Below are 18,135 nucleotides of genomic sequence, written 5' to 3'. Positions count from 1 at the left end.
CAGACACCAAGCTCACCCAGCACCTTTGCCCTCCGGCAGTGATGCTGCACTTGCTGGCACAGCTCTGGGGTCCCTGCCCTGACCTGCCATGCCTGAGCTGCTCCACTGTCCCTGGGTGCTTCAGCTGGTCTTCCAGAAAGTCTTGTTGGCCAGCAGCACAGAGATTTGGCATGCTGGGTGGATAGTGAAAGAAATGCTGTTTCCGTACTATTGACATCCATGTACTGCTTGACTTTAGAAGCAGCACTGAATTCTGTGGGCTCTTCAAATCACTGAATCCATGAGAAGATTTGAATTGCTTTGTTAGAGCCATTGGGGGTGCGTGAATATCTTAGAGCATTGCTTTTGTTAAGGAATGGCTATTTTTTTATGAAACAGCCTAGTTTATTTCTGCTTAATACAGGAAGCTCTCTAAGGAACTTGTCTTTTGCTTACGCTAGGCTTCTGCGTTGTGATTAACAGAGTTTACTAACATACTAATCCAGGCAACGGTTGAGAGCGGGCACTTAGTTGTTCAGTGTTTGTGTTTCTAAGCTAATTGAGTTTGGTGCTAACACGGTGCTGCTGCCTTGCTTGGCTTCAGAAGCTTGAAAAATTCTTTTCTAAGCAGCGATCTGCTATAGTTACTTTTTAATACATCAATGAACTACTTAAAGCTTCTAGTAAGCCTCTCACCTCAGTATCATGTAATTGCATCCATAGGTGGTATTGATTATATTTCCTTGGAATTTAGAAATACAATGGGATGCTGCATACCTTGACTAATCTGATTTACCCTCCTAGTGCTTCACATGACTGGAAAGTTAGTGTTGGTGGAGAGAGTGACTATGCAGTGACTAATGACTTCAGAAAATATGCTCTGCGTAAAGGAGTACTAGACTTTCTTCCTCATAACCCCAGTCTCTAATGTTAAAGTCTGTTGTGTATTTTAATGTTACAACTATTCCGCTTTGAAAAAATGAACCTTCATAAGAGCTACTGGGAAACTTTCATATGTATTACTTTATTTCATCACTGTAAAGCAAAACAGCAATAAAACCCTGGGGTTTTTTTTAGAATTTGCATGGGATTGAACTTCAGTGGTGGAAACCATCATTATCTTTTAGCCCCACCTGACTGCAGTGCTGTTTGAAATTCTCAGTTTAGTACGGTAAATGGTGTTCATACCCAAGCAGCATATTGCAAAAAGCTAGACTGGTCCATAGGCTTTGAAGCTCCAACTCCGAGAAAACTTGGAAAGCATGAAACAATGAAAAGCAATAAGGATCATGCCACGGTCGGTTTTGATAATAGCTGTCTTGAGATCAGTCTTCTAACACTATTGAATGCGTAACCCAGAGCATGAGACAGGTCATCACCACATCTGAATTTACACCAAGTCTTGTAAAATACCTTCTTTTTTTCCCCTCCGTTATTCTTTTCTGATTGCAGGAAATTTTAGCTGAGTGTGACCTGAGCAAATTGAAATGTTATTTGGATGCTATTTTGTCTGTGTCGTTTTTGTTCCCTAGGAAATAAATCAGGTAGTTTCAGTCAAAAATGCATGATAGTCTATTTGTAAAATAAATGTTTGTGCTGCTGCTTCAGAAAAGTCTTGCCTCAGTTTTGCAAAACTCCAGACCATATAAAACACGTTATTCTGTTTTTGCAGGCAAGCAATACAGCGTATCCTAGAAAGCTATTAAACATACTGTGTAATTTAGTAACCTTATTTTAAAGTAAGATGATGTATTGGATTATGATAGTGTGAAATGAGGATTTAATGTACTCTTGCCGCAGACTCTCTTCAGATTAGTCATTTGTTTCGTGGCTGACTGCCTATGAACAGCTAAAAGAGAAGTTTTCACTTCTGGGATTTAATATTTGTCATGCCCCATTGTTTTTGTTTTATTTTTAGGCCTTTTTTTATCTGTGTTGTGAGTAATGGCTCGTTTAGGTTGCAGAGTCATCGGAGAGCCTGAACAATAATGGCTTGCCTTTTTATTTTAAAGCACAAAGAAATTAAAATTTATTTTAAATTCACATGGTTTATCCTGCTAGTGTGCAAGATCTGTTATCAAGCTGTGGAAATAGCTTCAGATTTTTCAACAAGTTTTACTGAGTATTTTTTTCCTAATGAAAGTGTGCAGTTCATATCATTGTGCTTTTCCCAGCGTTTTTCAGATCCTCACGAAGAGCCTCTGTCTGTGCAGAACATGTTTCCCGGCTCTTCGGAGGCTGCGGGACCTGAGGCTGGCTGACCTCTATCTTAAATGTCAGGGGTGCTTCACCCTTGCCTTTCAGATTCCATTTGCCTTTTTTAACCCTTCCTCGGGACCCTGCTTGAAGCAACACCGTTTTAGAGAACACTTGTGCAGCCTGAGCTGTACTATTATACAGCTGGAGTAATTATTTTTTACAGCTGTGCATCAATTGTCTTCTAGACAGTCCATGTTGTTGGTGAGCCGGGCTGGGTTGTGCTGTTTATGGGAGCTGTGAAGCGTCTTGTCCAAACTGCATTTCAGTGGACAGGTTGAGTTTCTTGATGACCAAATGAATTTATAAAGCCTTCAAATGTTATAAAATATGGTACTTACTCAGCCACTTCTCTGAAAACAGCATTATATGGGTGAATCATTCCCTGTTAGTAGATGTTGTAAAAGGACACGTGTCGATATTTTTTTGTCATTTGTCAAACTGGACTCGCCTTCTCTCACTTCCCCCTAGCTCTCCCCAGGCATGTCTGGGATAGTGTGGTTGGTATTACCACGACTATCTCATTCTAATCATCATAGATAATTAATATTAAAATTTACCTGTTTTCTCCCATTGTTTCCTAGCCTCAATATTAGGTGAGGGTGCAGAATAACTATGAAGAACAAATGGAGTGTGTGCACATGCGCTTTTTACACTTGGATGTTCATAGCTTCGAGAGTGGTGCAAGTTAGGGAAAATACTGAATGAACAGACGCAGATTTCAATAATCAGTGTCTCTTATCCACCCTGCTATGTAACATACTGCGTGCTGTATAGGATTGACTCTAAAACACTCACAGGATTGTAACTTTTCCTACCTTAAGGTAAATACTGGAATTAAGCCTTTTGGAGATGTGTATAATCACTCCCTCAGCTGAATGAGGAATGGTAGTAAATGTGTTCTTCATACTTGGGAATGACAAAGGTTTATACAATTTGGTAAATGCAAGGCCTCTGTTTAAAATGGAATGGGTTTCAGATCACAAGAATTGCTTCCTGCTGTTCTATTTAGCCAAATGATTTTCTTGTTGAGTGGCCTTTCATTTTAGTCACAGGTTTTAGATAATAAAGGCATGGGATGACAACATTTTTTGAAATGTTCTGTCCTGACTTGCCTGGTGTTTGTATCCCTTTTGTTGGTACAAAGAGCCCTTCTGTGCAGATGTGGAACTCCCTACGTAGGGTGTTCTAAGGTGGCCCTTGCACCTTTGTCTGCCTTCCTGCCATGATTTTGCTGTCCTTAGGCCTTTTTCTAGGCATCTGCTGTTGGGGTGCTGGACTAACTGACCCTTTGGTCTGACCTGCTGCAGCTGCTTTCAGGTAACGGTGGAGCAGCCAACAAGCGAGTCCCTGCTGCAACACGGACTGTACGAACACCAGCACTAACTGCAGGGAGCGTTGGGTTCCAGTAGCTGTGGAAGTGGAGGTGAAGTGGTGTAACAGCCGTCTGACAATGATACCAGAAAGGGGGAAGGGCTCTGGCTCTTCTATATGAACCGCAAGACTGTTTATAAATTGATATACATCAAATTGACTGATATCTTTGTGTTCTCTAAGACCAACAATAAAGTTATGTTTCACTGACAGGAGTACTGCTTTTGGGAGCAAAATGTTTGTTTTTTTTCTTCAGAATGGTACTAACTCTTAAAGATACAACCAGTGACCTCTTTGGAGAATTCTTTGTTTGGTGGCTGTATCACAACTGTGTATAAGATGCATTCTGTCAGAACTTTTAAGTAACTGGGGAAATTTGTTTTTAATTCTCTGGGTTTTACCCATGTTGACATCCTCCTAAATAACGTTAAAAATCTAAGTTTGGAGAGCAGTGAAAGTGGCTGTCATAATGATGCATGTGATACTTACCTTCAGGAATAGGACTTATTTTTCAGCCCACTCATATCCAGGGTATTTACTGAGGGGGGAAAGTGTGAAAAATGGATTTTCTGATAAATACCTATCTTTATTGGAGAGTTTGTGACAAATAGGGGCTTTGACTCTATTGTACCTACCTCACTAACGATAAATGTAACTTGAAAAGACAGGCTTTATTTTTGGTTTTACAATGTCAGCTTTATTTTACTGTGCCTGTTTACAGACCTTTCCTGCGGGTGGGGAGGAAGGAAGCACTGCTTTGAAGTTAGGATTTTTGTCTGTCTTCAGCAGCACGGCTTGAGAATTAACTTGTGCTGCCTGCCTTGGAAAAACCTGTTGTAAAGTCTGTGCTCCTCACTTACAGGCTTCATGTGGCCGGAAGGTGTATTAACGTCTGGGCAAACACATCAGCATATCAACCGCAGCAAGAGGTCTTCAATCTTTTATAATTAAGGATGATACAGAAAAGAGAATATGATAGAAATGAGAGTTACAATGGAGGCTAGTTTGTGCAGACAGGCATTTTATAGGATAGGAATAACTTGTTGCACTGCAGAACTAGGAATTACTTAAAAACAATGTGCATATAGAATCATACAATCTTATAATGGTTTCGATTGGAAGGGACCTTAAAGATCATCTCATGCCAACCCCCTGCCATGAGCAGGGACACCTCCCACTAGACCAGGTTGACCCAAGCCCCGTCTAACCTGGCCTTGAACCCCTCCAGGGATGAGGCAGCCACAGCTTCTCTGGGCAACCTGGGCCAGGGGCTCACCACCCTCACAGCCGAGAATTTCTGCCTGAGATCTCAGCTCAATCTCCCCTCTTTTAGGTTGAAGCCATTACCCCTTATCCCATCACTACATGCCCTTATAAAAAGTCCCTCTCCAGCTTTCTTGTCGTTCAGATCCTGCTTTCAAGAACTAAATGAAGACCTTCGTTTTCTTTTGCAGAACCAAAAAACGAAAGAACAGATCGAAAGCTTGTTACAGAATGGAAAGCATAAAGAGTTACGGGATCGTCTCTGCTGCAGGCTGACCTTTGGGACTGCTGGGCTGCGCTCCGCTATGGGAGCGGGCTTTTGCTACATTAATGATCTTACGGTGATCCAGTCAACACAGGTGAGCTGAATAGTTGTATGGGAGAGGAGTGGATGGTTTCACAGTAAATGTTTGGGTTATACAGTGTACGGCTGAAATATACAAGCTGAGGGTGAAATATGTCAGCCCTTCAACAGGAGAGTGAGAGCATGAAATGTTTAGTGCTGGAAGAAAATAAAGTTGCTTGAACAGGTCTAACTGGACATCCTAGGAGGCAGAATATAATCACTTCTGCTGGAATTTGGCCAGTAGTTAAAGTCTGTTATACTGCTCTGAAATTGGAAATCCTTAGTTATCATAAGAACTTCTAGTATTTGTGAAAAACTAAACAAAACGCCAAGGAAATCCAAAAAGCAAACCCACCCCCAACCAAACAAGCCATTTGTTTCATTTTTGGCCAAAGTTGTGAATAACTATACAAAAATAGCAGGTTTTTCTAAGAAAATGAACAGGAAGTAAGATGAAAAAGCAAATGTAGGCTGACTGTAAAGAATATCTGTAGAGTAAATTGTTTAACTTCTGGGGAATCCTTCCAGTAAGACTGGTTGTGTTACCTACAAGTGGATTGGATAGTTATAGAAAATATTGTAAAATAACCACTGTAGCTCTGTCTGTAGCTGTTGGCACTTTTTAAAGTAGAGCTGCAAGAAAGTAATTTGAGATAGAAGCTTAAACTCTCAAACTGCAAATCTTATTTTTACATATTGTATTGGAAAGGTTGATGATTCATGGTTTATCTATGATTTAATATTTGTGTATTTGGGTTAGAGATATCATTATAGAATTATTTGCTAAGATAACATTGTAAACAGACGTTGATCTTTTTGAGGACTAGTTCTCCCAAGTTTGGAGTAGAGTATTTTGGGATGAACTTTTTGATTTGAATACAGACAGGGAGATCTTGGAACTTAGATGTAGCTCTTGACTGCCATTTTAGTAGTTGTATTTTAGTGTTGTTGGAAAGGGTCTGATGGGATGGGTGTGCCTGTGGGGTAAAGTTTTGGCCAGGGAGGCTTTAGTCCTAATTTCTTTCTCCTCTACCAGAGATTCAGCTCCACTTGGTGGTGGTGCTGGATGCACTTTAGAAGGGCACAAAAGCTGGTATGTGGAGTTGAGGAGCTGGATAGAGGCTGCAATGGGGACAGGAATGATACCAGTGCTGTGGTGGGGCAGACTGGTGGCAGACTCCTCACTTCTGACACATCTTTTCCTTGAACCATGTTTTATGTTCTTTTGACTAACTGTTTAAGTTGATTAACAACCAGAAATACAATTTTCTGGATTTGTTTCAATACCTTTTACGTTCCTTTTTTCCTCTATTGATTTTGGTCTAGCATGACAGAAGAGCGCTTGAAGATGATCGGGCTCTTCTCCGTTTTCCTCCCTGCTTCTCTTTCAAGCAATATTAATGAGTTGTATGTGTGTTGATTGTCCAAATAAATAAACCTGTTGATTAATATAGGGCTTACTCATCTCTGCTTTTCTTTGAAGCACTGTTTTGTTCAAGGGCAGACGATGGATTCTTTCTCAAAGAACTTGGTCCCCAGTTGTCTCATTTCTTTCCCCACCCTTTCAATAAACACCTTTGGAAGGAACAGTTGATGTTGATTTAGTTTTTGATCAAAAGTGATGCATGCTCCTTTTCTATATTGTTATCTCATAGTGTATTTGTTCTTAAATTTGTTTATCGTACAGTACCAGGGTGCTTTTTAGCTAATGTGTTCCTCTATCAAATTTTCCTGAAAACAAGTAGATTAAATAACTACTCTTTACAACTAAACTTCATAAGAAATTAATTCAGAGTACATTTGAAACTGGTATTATCTGGACTTTGAGCATGTGAAAGAAGAATCTGAATCTGAACATTGATTTTTGTAGGGTTGTAGTCCTGTTAAACTGTCATTCCTGACTTCAGTAGTGATTCTTGCACATACTTTATTACAGTGAATATTAATCAAAAAGTAGGTGGGTTCTTAATCTGCAAAATATAGTTTTCTCTCACCTCAGTGAAGGTAGTGGGAGGCAAGGAAAGAGAAGTACTGAACCCTTTTGAGATTGAATAGCGTGAATCAGAAAATGGATGTTCCCCATTTCCTTTCCTTATGAACATATAAAATAAAAATGGGTTTGGACTGTGTATGTTAAATATACTTAAACATCCTATCTGTTCCTACTTCTTGACTATTGAAAATATAATGAACTGATGTATTTGTAACCATTGTACTTGGAACATCAATAAAAAGTTTTTGTTATGACAAACCTATTGAATCTTACCTACTTTGTTAAGTACTTTTTTATAAATGGAACTTCATCCATATGATAAAAGGTGGTTTATTACATGATTTACAAAGGGTTGGTAAAATCTCTCATTTAATGCTGTGTACTTAAACGTTTTATAATAGCCGTCTCTTTGCAGGTTGATGCTCTGATACAAGTCCCTCAGTAGACATGACTGAAGGAATTTATTTTATGTTGGCTCGCTTAAAACTTGGAACAGCTGGGGCTCTATTAAGCTGTTGGACATACTGCTAATGTCTGACTTATACAACTGGAGCCCGAACTCTTGCAGTGAAACCAAATTCCAATAGCTGTTTGTATGGGCTTTGAAAAGAATAGAAGTAACGTGTTGCAACTCATTGGTAGTGTTTGAAATGCAGCCTTATGTATGAGCATTTTTTCTCATCAGTATCATCTTGGATCTGTCTAACAGAAAGTTTGCTTTAGGCTTCTAACCTCTAAACGGGACACATCTTAGAATGATGCTTTCTTTAATTCCAGCCTTACTGAGCCGAGTATGCCAAACTCATCTGCTACAAATACCATACTGGTGTGAACAAAACTTACTAGTGTGGTACAGGTGGTCCCCACTGATCCAGTGGGAATGAGCTGAAGAGATTAAGAAAAATAGTTTAAAAACTAGTAGTTTGTTGCCAGTGATGGAATAGTTAAGAGTAGTGAAGTTGCTTTGAACAATTCCAGTTTTCTTTGAAGCAGAGTAAACATCTTAATAATGCAGAGGAAGTGAATAATAGTCACTTTGCTTTTTGGCCTGTGCAGCCTGTTGAATTTGGAGTTGCTCATGCTCCCAGCGCCTGAACGTTGCATGCTGCCTTTGTGTTTCCAGTCTCGCGAAAGCGTGACGGAGCTTGGATCGGCTGACTGATATGCATTCTTGGCAGAAAGCAAAAAGTTTCATTTTGGTCAGCAGGGAATGCGTTTGCAAGTTCAGTTTCTTGGGCATTGCTGGTTTCTGAAAGTGACAAACTGGGTTGTATTCAGTTGCTCCCTCTGTGGAGCTTCTATTTTTAGTTGTTTATTAAAGCCATATATCAAGTTGGGAAAAGCAATCTGTCATGGAGACGCAATCTCTAGGAAGCGGATTAGAGCTTGTTTTTGAAGTAAACTGCATCAGATTTAATCTCTTTGTTTGAGTACTCTTGTTTCAGAAGCTAATGGCATTAACAGTTTTGCTGAACTGAACCTGAAAACAGGCAACCCTGTCTCTCTATTTGTCCTCACCTGCTACGGGAATAAATAGACATTCAAAAAAGTAGACTTCAGTGTAACTAAAGTACTTCCTTCAGTTAAAATAAACCTGAGTTAAGTTGCATGCCTAAGCACATGCTGTGTTCTTCATTTGCGTGATTATATTGATATCATGAAAATTCAGATCCGGAAAGGCACAGAATATCCAGAAGTTGCTTTTGACTCTTTGGAAGACTGTAGGTATGTAACCTAGGCATAAAGCCTAGATTTTCCTGCTCAAGTATCGCTTCTGTCCTGCTGAACCAATTGCTTTTGTTAATAGGCAAGTAACTCGTCCCTGACCTTCACAATGACAAAACCAGTCATCTTTGCATCATTGCTCTGAGTTTCCTGTTGCTATATAAACAAAGCTAAAGATAGTAGTTGAAAAACTAAATACTGGACTTCATAAAGCTGTTACTGTCTTTCTTGATTTCATCAATCAAAAATCTTTCCATCCCGTTTGTGATACCATCACTTTCCTCTCACTTCTCTTTTGAAATTAAGGGCCTAGATGTGCAAGAGGATTATTTAAAACGTGACTGTAGAAGCAGAATAGATCTGTCTGTGAATTTTATACACTGAAATCACCTGAGCTGTGCAGTAGTAGAAACACTTCGGTGCTCCTAAAGAGAATTTATTTTTTTTTAGATCCACTGAGGTGGTTATACATTTGTATGCTGACACTTGCTAATAAGTTATTAATTATCACCAAGTATGTAATGGCAAAATGTTGACTTGGATATCTTCAATTTAGAAGCAGTAGCTGTCACAGAAGAAATTAGATGGGGACACTATCAAAACCTGAGTCTTGTAAAAAGGAAATATAAATTCTTTAAATTGAGAAACTTATTAAAGAAGAGGACTTATCCCAAGAGGTGTTGGAGCTGCTGATGGCCCTCTGAGAAAGGGGGAACTGCACCTGGAAGAAAACAGGTGTGTACTTGAGTAGAGGGTTCAGATAGTGGAGAGAGTCTGCATTCACTTCCTCTCACTGTCATTTTTTATTTATTTTCATTTCCTGCAGCTTTAATAGAGGTGTTTGGATGGTAAACACGTCCAGTAGGGCTGGACTAATGTCAGCTGTGGGATCTTTGGCTAAGCTTAGGTATATTGTTCTCGTACTGCATATCGTGTTGTCTTAATTTTAAGCAAAACCTCTCCACGGCAGAAAGTAAAGACATTCCTATTTTTATTCATATGGAATCTTTGATCCCTGTCAAACAGTGAAGCTGGTTTAAGAGGATGTCTTAGGAAAAATCTCATATCACCCTTGAGGAGAACGTTATTTAGATTGTAGTGGCACCCAATAGCTGCCAGAAATGCTCAGGCAGAAATAGCTGGGATGAGGTGCAGGGGAGAAAGTACAGAAGATCAAATCTACTAAAAAGACCCTTTGCAACAGAAATAAATCAGTTCTTCTGTGTTTGAGGAATGAGGGAATGGAAAGCTGGGGGATGTATAAGGGCGTGGGCACCAGCTATGATGGGTGTCATTGGGAAGTAAGGGGTGAGGAAGAGATTTGATGTGCAGAATCCTAGAGATGCCAGGGTTGCCAGAACGTTCAGCTGGCGAGGGAGAGCTCCTGGGGGGTAGGTGTAAAATAGAAATCATGGGGAGCACTTTTACGTTTGTAAAGAGCGTTTTGTGATTGGTGATGTATTGACTTTCTTATGTGAACAAGAGTGTTACTGAACTTACCTTGGTACATGCTGCTTCTGAAAAGGTTTTCTTCTTCTAATTAGTACTAGCTCCAGTTTGTCTAATAGGGTCCTGCTGCTTCTGTAAATATTTTTTTTGGTGCAGCTTCTTGATGTTTGAGGAGCTCGTACAGATAAAACCCTGCAGTGTGCTCTGATGTCAAGATACTGCTCGCCTAAATAAGGATCTGTTGATAAGAAATCTGTTGTTCATCTCTTTAAATGTTAGTCGATCTGTTCAAGTCAAAGTTAAACAAGTTTTTCCCATTCCTCTGTCTTCTATCACTTTACAACTGTGAATGAAATTCTTGAGAAGTTGTCAGGGTGCTATGAATGTGTTTGTGTATCAGCACATTTCAGTTCTGTGTGAAGGCGACTTCAGCTGGCGATCGTGCCATGACACAGCTTCCAACTCCTCCAGTATTCAAAGATTTTTTTATTTATTTTGAAGTTTTTCTCTCTTAGTGAATCCTGTAGAAACACTACATTGGTGACTGAAGTGATTCTCCAAAGAGATGCCACAATCCACTTGTTCATGTTTGATGCAGATTCTTTGGTGGAAAGGGAAGTAACCATTAAAAACATTGAGCTCAACTGAATTTCATGGGTAGGAGCTTTCTGGTTGAGAGATTGCTTACTGGTGATATCGGGTCAGATCCAGATAAGGACATTGCAAAGAATTGCACTAAACGCTGGAGGAAAAATCTGTTTAATTCTAGTACAAAACACCCCCACCCCTTCTCTCCAGAGGAAGCTTGTGCCCTCATAAGAGATAGATTTTGTAAGATAAGCTTGGCTGTGGTGAGTTTTCTGCTGAGGATGTTTCAGCACGTATTTCTTTTCATCCTCAATGTGTTTTAAAAATTTACTCCCTTCATCTGCTCCCCTTTCTTCTTCCTGACGGGGGTCTTCTCTGATATCTTGCCATTGGAAATGTTCTGCCTTGATATATGGAAGACAGCTTGTATTTGTGGTAGTGTGTCTGCATAGTACATAAATTGAGGTCTTTAATCTGTCCATCTGGAGCTGATCACGAGCAATAAACTTTCTTTTGGAAAAGTGGGTAAGCATGAAACATCCTTTTTAATGCGAATTTAGAACTAGCTTTGGAAGCAGTGCTGAAAAGGTGCCCGACTTGTACTGGGAGCACAAGGATAAAGACTAGCACCACCTAACACTAGTCTTATATTGCCTGAATGGATGGACTTTGCAAAAATGGATTTTTCCTCAGTTGGGTCTTTGGGAAGATGGTTTGAATACACAAAAGCACAGTATGGATTGAAAACAACTGTTTGCTGCTTGAGGATTTTGCTGGCTCGAGCTTTCTGTTTATGCTGCTTGGTCACTTCTGTTGTACCGCTTTTATTTCCCACAACTGCTTCTCTATTTGCGTTCTTTCTTTGTGTGAACACCTTGGGGAAAAATAAATATGCTGCTTTTGTGAATATCATTATTGGTGTTTTTGCTGAGCTGTATTTTGCTTACAGACATTATACATCCTATGTGAAAGGTCATTTTTAATGTTTGTGTGCTGCACTAGAGCTAATTCTTCCCTGCTTTATTTTTCTTCTTTTTTTTTTTTTTTCTTTCCAGGGGATCTACAAGTATCTCGAGAGGTGTTTTTCAGACTTTAAGCAGAGAGGCTTTGTTGTTGGATATGACACACGAGGTCAGGTGACCAGCAACTGCAGCAGTAAGAAGTATGAGTATTGATTACATTTGCAAGACTAGAAATTAAATTGTGGCTTTAAATGCATTCTGTTCTATCAGAATATTTTTGTCATGAACCGCACACGCTCTTTCCCCTCCCTTAGTCCAGTTGTCTGCAAATGCGGAATGTAAGGCTAGTCACTTCACCAAAGAATTTACGGTCTAACTCTAATTTACAAGAACATTAGAAGTTGATATGCCCGGAGAAAAATTTGAATATGAAGGTAAATTCAGAGTACTAACATCTAGCTTGAAATCACTAAACGTTAATGCACTGTTGTTAACACTCTTCTTTAGTATGACATCTGATTTAAGCTTGCTTGGGGGAAAATAATTCTACCTGCAGCCTACTGTAACCCAGTGTTTTGGTACCCTTACGCTAGTCTGCAATCCCATTGTATTTCCACATTGGGAATATTTTACTTGGAGTGCTTAAAATGTGAACTTCAGTGATGCCAGACTGTGCTATTTGCAGGGAAAGGGGAGAGGGAATCTCTGAAAAAACTGCTTTCTGAATTCTGTAAGGAAACCTAATTCCCTGGGGAGCGAAACACATGTTGTAATGGCATGCTTTACAAAAACCCCAAACCAGTAGTTAATTTATTTAGTTAATTAGTAGTTAATTATTGTAGTTAATGTAGTTAATTGTTCTAACTAATGTAGTTTGGGGTTTTTTATTATTTTTATCAGCATTTGATGTTCTAAGGATGTGAAAGTTGTTTGTATAATACAGCACAGAATGTAGTGACTGTCTTCTAAGAGTTTCTCTGTTCCCCTGAAGTCTGCCTCTCCAGGCCTTCCTGTCTGGTTTCAGTTATGTGTGGCACGTTATCCACCCGGCTTTGGCATAAAGGTTTTAAATTGATCTGTTACACTGTGTTTGTAAGGCTATTACCCAAATTGGGTTATGCACAGCTTAAAAATGTGGAAATGTAAGAAATAAATTCCTTTTCAGGCACATAAAGCTTGGAATTCAGACTTGATGGCAGTGCAGTTGTGTTTCACATGTCTAAGGAGCAAATCAGTTCTCAACTACATATTTCTTTTGTCCCCTTGGGATGACATACAATTCCAGTAGCGCTAAAGTCAAATTGAACCTCCCCAAGAGAGTGTTTTCAGTTGGATCACCGTGCTTATCCAGCACTATGTGAGCAGGAGCACCCCTTTCTTTGCATCGGTTCCAGTGCCGAGGGAGATGGCAGACCTTCTGGCTGCATCCCGTAATTAAGTTGATGTAAGCCATTGTGATACACAAGCAACATTTCAGTAGCTTCAGCTACAAGCTGAGCTCTCAGAACTCTTTTAAATGGTTTCGGGTTACATTTGATAGGTGCTATAGTGAAATTCTAAGTAACTGAAAGTTAGGCTTACAGTATACTCAGCGTGGGAGATAAGGAAGCAAGGAGTAATGCTTGTCTGTAAAAACAAGTGAGCAAAGCAAACTCACCCTATTTAATCTCTTATCTCTTTCGGCTCTGAGACTTCCCATTAACCGCTGAGCTGCGTGTACCTGACTTGAAAAGAACAGTTTCATATCAGTTACATGAAAGAGAATGAGTTTCCCTGCTGCTTGAAAGGAAAAGTTTATTATAAAGGCAAGGTTTAAAAACTCAGCTGCTGTTACTGTTTCTCAACTTCCTGGAGTAAGAGTGTGCTGGTTTGCAGAAGTATATTTCAGAAATAGATCTGCTCCGTGAATATTGTCTGAAGCTGCTTAGCAAGGCTAGCAAACAAGCTGTGCTGTCTGGGATACTGAATCCTTTCCCAAACCTGCTGTTGCAGCCATCTGGCACTTTAAACTTTCTGGGAGATTGGTTCTGTCCTTGAATGAAGGACAAGTGTCACACCAGTAGGTCCTGTATCTTTGTTTTTGATATCACTGGTTTATTTATGTGGTTAACTGGAGTGCCTTGTGCTTTTCAAGTCACAAATAAAAGCACTGCCTTGGATTGTATAACCTGGAAACTGTGTTACGTTGACTGTGTAAACTGCAGGATACCACTTTTAGCATAAGAAAGAAAAGGGATTTAAGAAACAAGTGAAATAAAGGTTACAGTAATGTCAAACAGCTGTTGGGTTGTCGTGGGGAGTTGGGTTGACTGAATCTTTTCTTTTTCATGTTGGTAGACTTGCAAAGCTCACTGCAGCAGTCCTACTGGCTAAAGATGTGCCCGTGTACTTCTTTTCTACGTACGTCCCTACACCGTTTGTGGTGAGTCACCTTCTCCTTTATATTGTAGAACCATCCAGTTAAGGGAGTATTTGAAAGTTTCCTAAAAATGTGAAGTAGCAATTTTCTTCTCAAATTCCAGCCTTTATACAGAGCCATAAGGGCTGCTTGGTACGTTTGTCTCTTTGAGGAGTTTGTAACGAGAATGTCGCTGAATTTTTCTGTACGCAGATAGTCAATAGAATCCCATTTCACCCTAGGCTGCTATGCCAGGGCAATAGATATTGCAGTCCAGGCTTTGCTCTGTTAGTTACAGGTGAAGCATTCTGGTCTTCTTTTATTCTGTGCTGAAACACCTGAGGCTTATAAGGGTCAAAAATGATACTTATGTGTATGTGAACGTATACATATATGTAGGGACTGTATGGTTTTGGACATAAGGCTTACGCTGTTTAGAGTGGAAGAAATGAAGAGTCGCCTCTACTTTTAATATCTCAAAACCCAGCATTTTCTGTTCTAGTCACAGCAGCTTTTTCTTGCAGGGCTTTAAATCCTTGTTTTCTATTCTGCAAGATTTTCTAGTGCACTCTGTATGCTGTGGATCTTGTTTTGAGGGGAGGACTGAAAGGAATGGATGCTCTTTAGCTGGAAACCTTTTTTTCAACAAGCCTTTTGGTGAATTCCTTCATTCTGTTTCAGGCTTTTTTCTCTTTCTCAAATACTAGTGTAGTCTGAGTGTAGACTTTCTTTAGGTGTCCAGTTAACAATTGTGTTTATGTAATTAGTAAACAGAATAATGTTCCTATGCAAGAGAATAGAACAAGCTTTCTCTCTACTCCAGGACACGGAATGATGAGCATTCACATATACAATTTTCAAATAAACTGGTGAAACTTTGAGCCACTTCTCCTGTAGCATCCTATCGCATAACTGTCCTAATAATATAGTATTACTTGTGCCAGCTGCAAAGCGCTTGGGTAAACTGGCATTTCTGGGTTTCCTTTGTAGCCCTATGCTGTTCAGCAGCTCAAAGCTGTGGCTGGTGTGATGATCACAGCATCCCACAACCGGAAGGAGGACAATGGGTACAAGGTAAGGCTGAACTTGAAGTTTGTAGCCTGGTCACAGCCACCTGCTTTCCAGTATTACCTACTGGAAGTGCCTTTGGCATTTGGCTGCTTCTGGAGCACATGCATACGTTAGAAGGAGAAATTATTTCAAGTAATTCATCCTTCTATAACCTGAATTACACACACTTTCTTTGCGACTAGGACTTAAGACCATACTGCTTGCGTATCTTGAGAGCAAGTCTGTTGTGGCATTCCATAGAGTCTAATCAGCAGCTGAAGAAATGCTTAAGCAATTTATGTTTTCACTTCTTAGACTTAAAAATGAGTTTAAAACTAAGCTAGAATTTAGGTGAATTAATCCACACAGTAGGTAGCTGTGCTGAAGATGGGTGAGGGTTTAAGAGCTGATTAATAAAACTTCGTAGTAGTGTGTTGCTCCCTGTAGGGTTGGTTGTTTTTCTGGGCATTGAGAGAGGGGTGGGTGGCTTAATTTTGAAAGCTTGGAACCGTAGAACCATCCATAATAGCAAATGCTGCTTATGCAGGATTGTAACACAGTATTTCCTTTCTAAACTTTATAAGAATCTGAACTAAACTCTAAACTTTGACTGAACTTAGCATTCTAGAAGCTTAGTAAGAGGTCAGTGAGTAATGGCAATGATAGGAAAACCAATCTTACTCTGCACAGAGAGAACTCTTGGAGGTGATTGTACTGCACTTTACAACTTGTTCCACAGAGGACAAATACTTCACCAGCCTTTGCTTTTGCTTAGCCATAGCAATGAATAAGAAAATAAGCCACATCAGTTTTCCAGGTGTTTCATTTATCAAAAAGCTATTATTTTTGTGTCTTTTGACACAAAGCATGTTATTTTTGCCAGGATATTGCTTTGTCTAGTCTTTCACAATAATAGTTTTATCTTTCACTGTTTCTGCTGTGAATTCAGCAGCTTCTGAAGGTTTTGGACAATTTTAACCAAACTTGACAGACCTGTAGTTTTGAAGATACTGGGTGTACCTATGGGTTTTGTGAAAGCCAGCAGACAGGAAAAGAGAGACAGATCGGTCTGAGTAAAAAGTCTACTCTGTGAACTCAACCATTCTATTGGAAACAAACTGTGGGAAAACTGGCATCTAAATACTTCTTTAACAAAGACTTTTTATAGTTCAGAGTTTGATAGTGTTTCCAGCTGAAAGATTACAGTTGTTCAGTTATGGAAAAACATGTACCTTGGCACACTGCTTATCTTGTTTTGCTTTGATATCAAAAACAAGTTGTGCTTCTTTTTCAAAAGAAATGCCAGACTATGTAGAAAGTAATGTTTTTCTTCTGTTACAGTTTGCACAACACACTCAAACGTAAGTGCCCAGTTTTGGTTTCTCACATCCTGATGATTTCAGTCATAATAGCTGAGAACCAGCTATTTTGAGAATCATAGAATGGTTTGGGTGGGAAGAGACCTTTAAAGGCCATTTAGTCCAACCCCCTGCCATAAGCAGAGACATCTTCAACTAGACCAGGTTGCTCAGAGCCCCGTCCAACCTGGCCTGGAATGTTTCCAGGAATGGGACATCTCCCACCTCTCCAGGCAACCTGGGCCAGTGTCTCACCAGCCTCAGCATAAAAAATGTCTCCTTTATATCTAGTCTAAATCTTCCCTCTTTTAGTTTAAAACCATTACCCCTTATCCTATCGCTACAGGCCTTATTAAAAAGTCTGCCCCCATCTTTCTTATAAGCCCCCTGTAAGTATTGAAAGGCTGCAATAAGGTCTCCCCGGAGCCTTCTCTTCTCCAGGCTGAACCCCCCCAACTCTCTCAGCCCGTCCTCCCAGCAGAGGGGCTCCAGCCCTCCCAGCGTCTCCGGGGCCTCCTCTGGCCCCGCTCCAATAGCTCCGTGTCTCTCCTGTGCTGAGGCCCCAGAGCTGGAGGCAGCACTGCAGGGAGGTCTCCCCCGAGCGGAGCAGAGGGGCAGAATTCCCCCCCCTCGCCCTGCTGCCCACGCTGCTGGGGATGCAGCCCAGGCTGTGGGGGGTTTCTGGGCTGCAAGCGCATGTTGCTGGCTCATGGCCAGCTTTTCACCCTCCAGTATCCCCAAATCCTTCTCGGCAGAGCTGTTCTCCATCCCTTCATCCCTAGCCTGTATCGATACTGGGGATTCCCCCAACCCAGGTGTGGGACCTTGCACTTGACCTTGTTGAACTTCATGAGGTTCATATGTGCCCGCATCTCCAGCCTGTCCAGGTCCCTCTGGATGGCATCCCATCCCTCAGGCATGTCAGCTGCACCACTCAGTTTGGTGTCATCTGCAAACTTTTTGAGGGTGCCCTCAATCCCATTGTCTATGTCATTGATGAAGATACTGAACAGTACTGGTCCCAATATAGACCCCTGAGGGACATCACTCGTCACTGATCTCTGTCTGGACATTGAGCCATTGACCACTACCCTCTGGATGCAACCATCCATCCAATTCCTCATCCACCGAACAGTCCACCCATCAAATCTGTATCTCTCCAATTTTGATAGAAGGATGTTGTGGGGGACCATGTCAAAGGCCTTACAGAAGTCCATATGAATGACATATGTAGCTCGTCCCTTGTCCACTCATGTAGTCACTCCATCATAGAAGTCCACGAGGTTGATCAGGCAGGACTGTCCCTTGGTGAAGCCGTGCTGGCTGTCTCGAATCACCTCCCTGTCCTCCATGTGCCTTAGCAGAGCGTCTAGGCGGATCTGTTCCATGATCTT

General features: G+C 40.6%; 1 protein-coding gene across 2 annotated transcripts in view; it reads left to right on the top strand.

Moving 5' to 3' along the window:
* PGM2L1 (phosphoglucomutase 2 like 1) overlaps nucleotides 1–18,135 on the top strand; it is a 43,458-nt gene that overhangs the window by 11,533 nt on the left and 13,790 nt on the right. For both annotated transcript variants that reach the window (XM_074572225.1, XM_074572226.1), the window contains 4 exons: nucleotides 5,064–5,231; nucleotides 12,029–12,135; nucleotides 14,273–14,357; nucleotides 15,324–15,407. In XM_074572225.1, coding sequence (XP_074428326.1) covers nucleotides 5,064–5,231; nucleotides 12,029–12,135; nucleotides 14,273–14,357; nucleotides 15,324–15,407 — 444 coding nt within the window. The remainder of the gene's footprint in view (nucleotides 1–5,063; nucleotides 5,232–12,028; nucleotides 12,136–14,272; nucleotides 14,358–15,323; nucleotides 15,408–18,135) is intronic.

Source organism: Larus michahellis, chromosome 1, assembly GCF_964199755.1.
Source record: "Larus michahellis chromosome 1, bLarMic1.1, whole genome shotgun sequence".
NCBI lineage: Eukaryota > Metazoa > Chordata > Aves > Charadriiformes > Laridae > Larus > Larus michahellis.
Note: the sequence above shows the minus strand (reverse complement) of the source record. Positions and strands in the feature narration are given on the sequence as shown.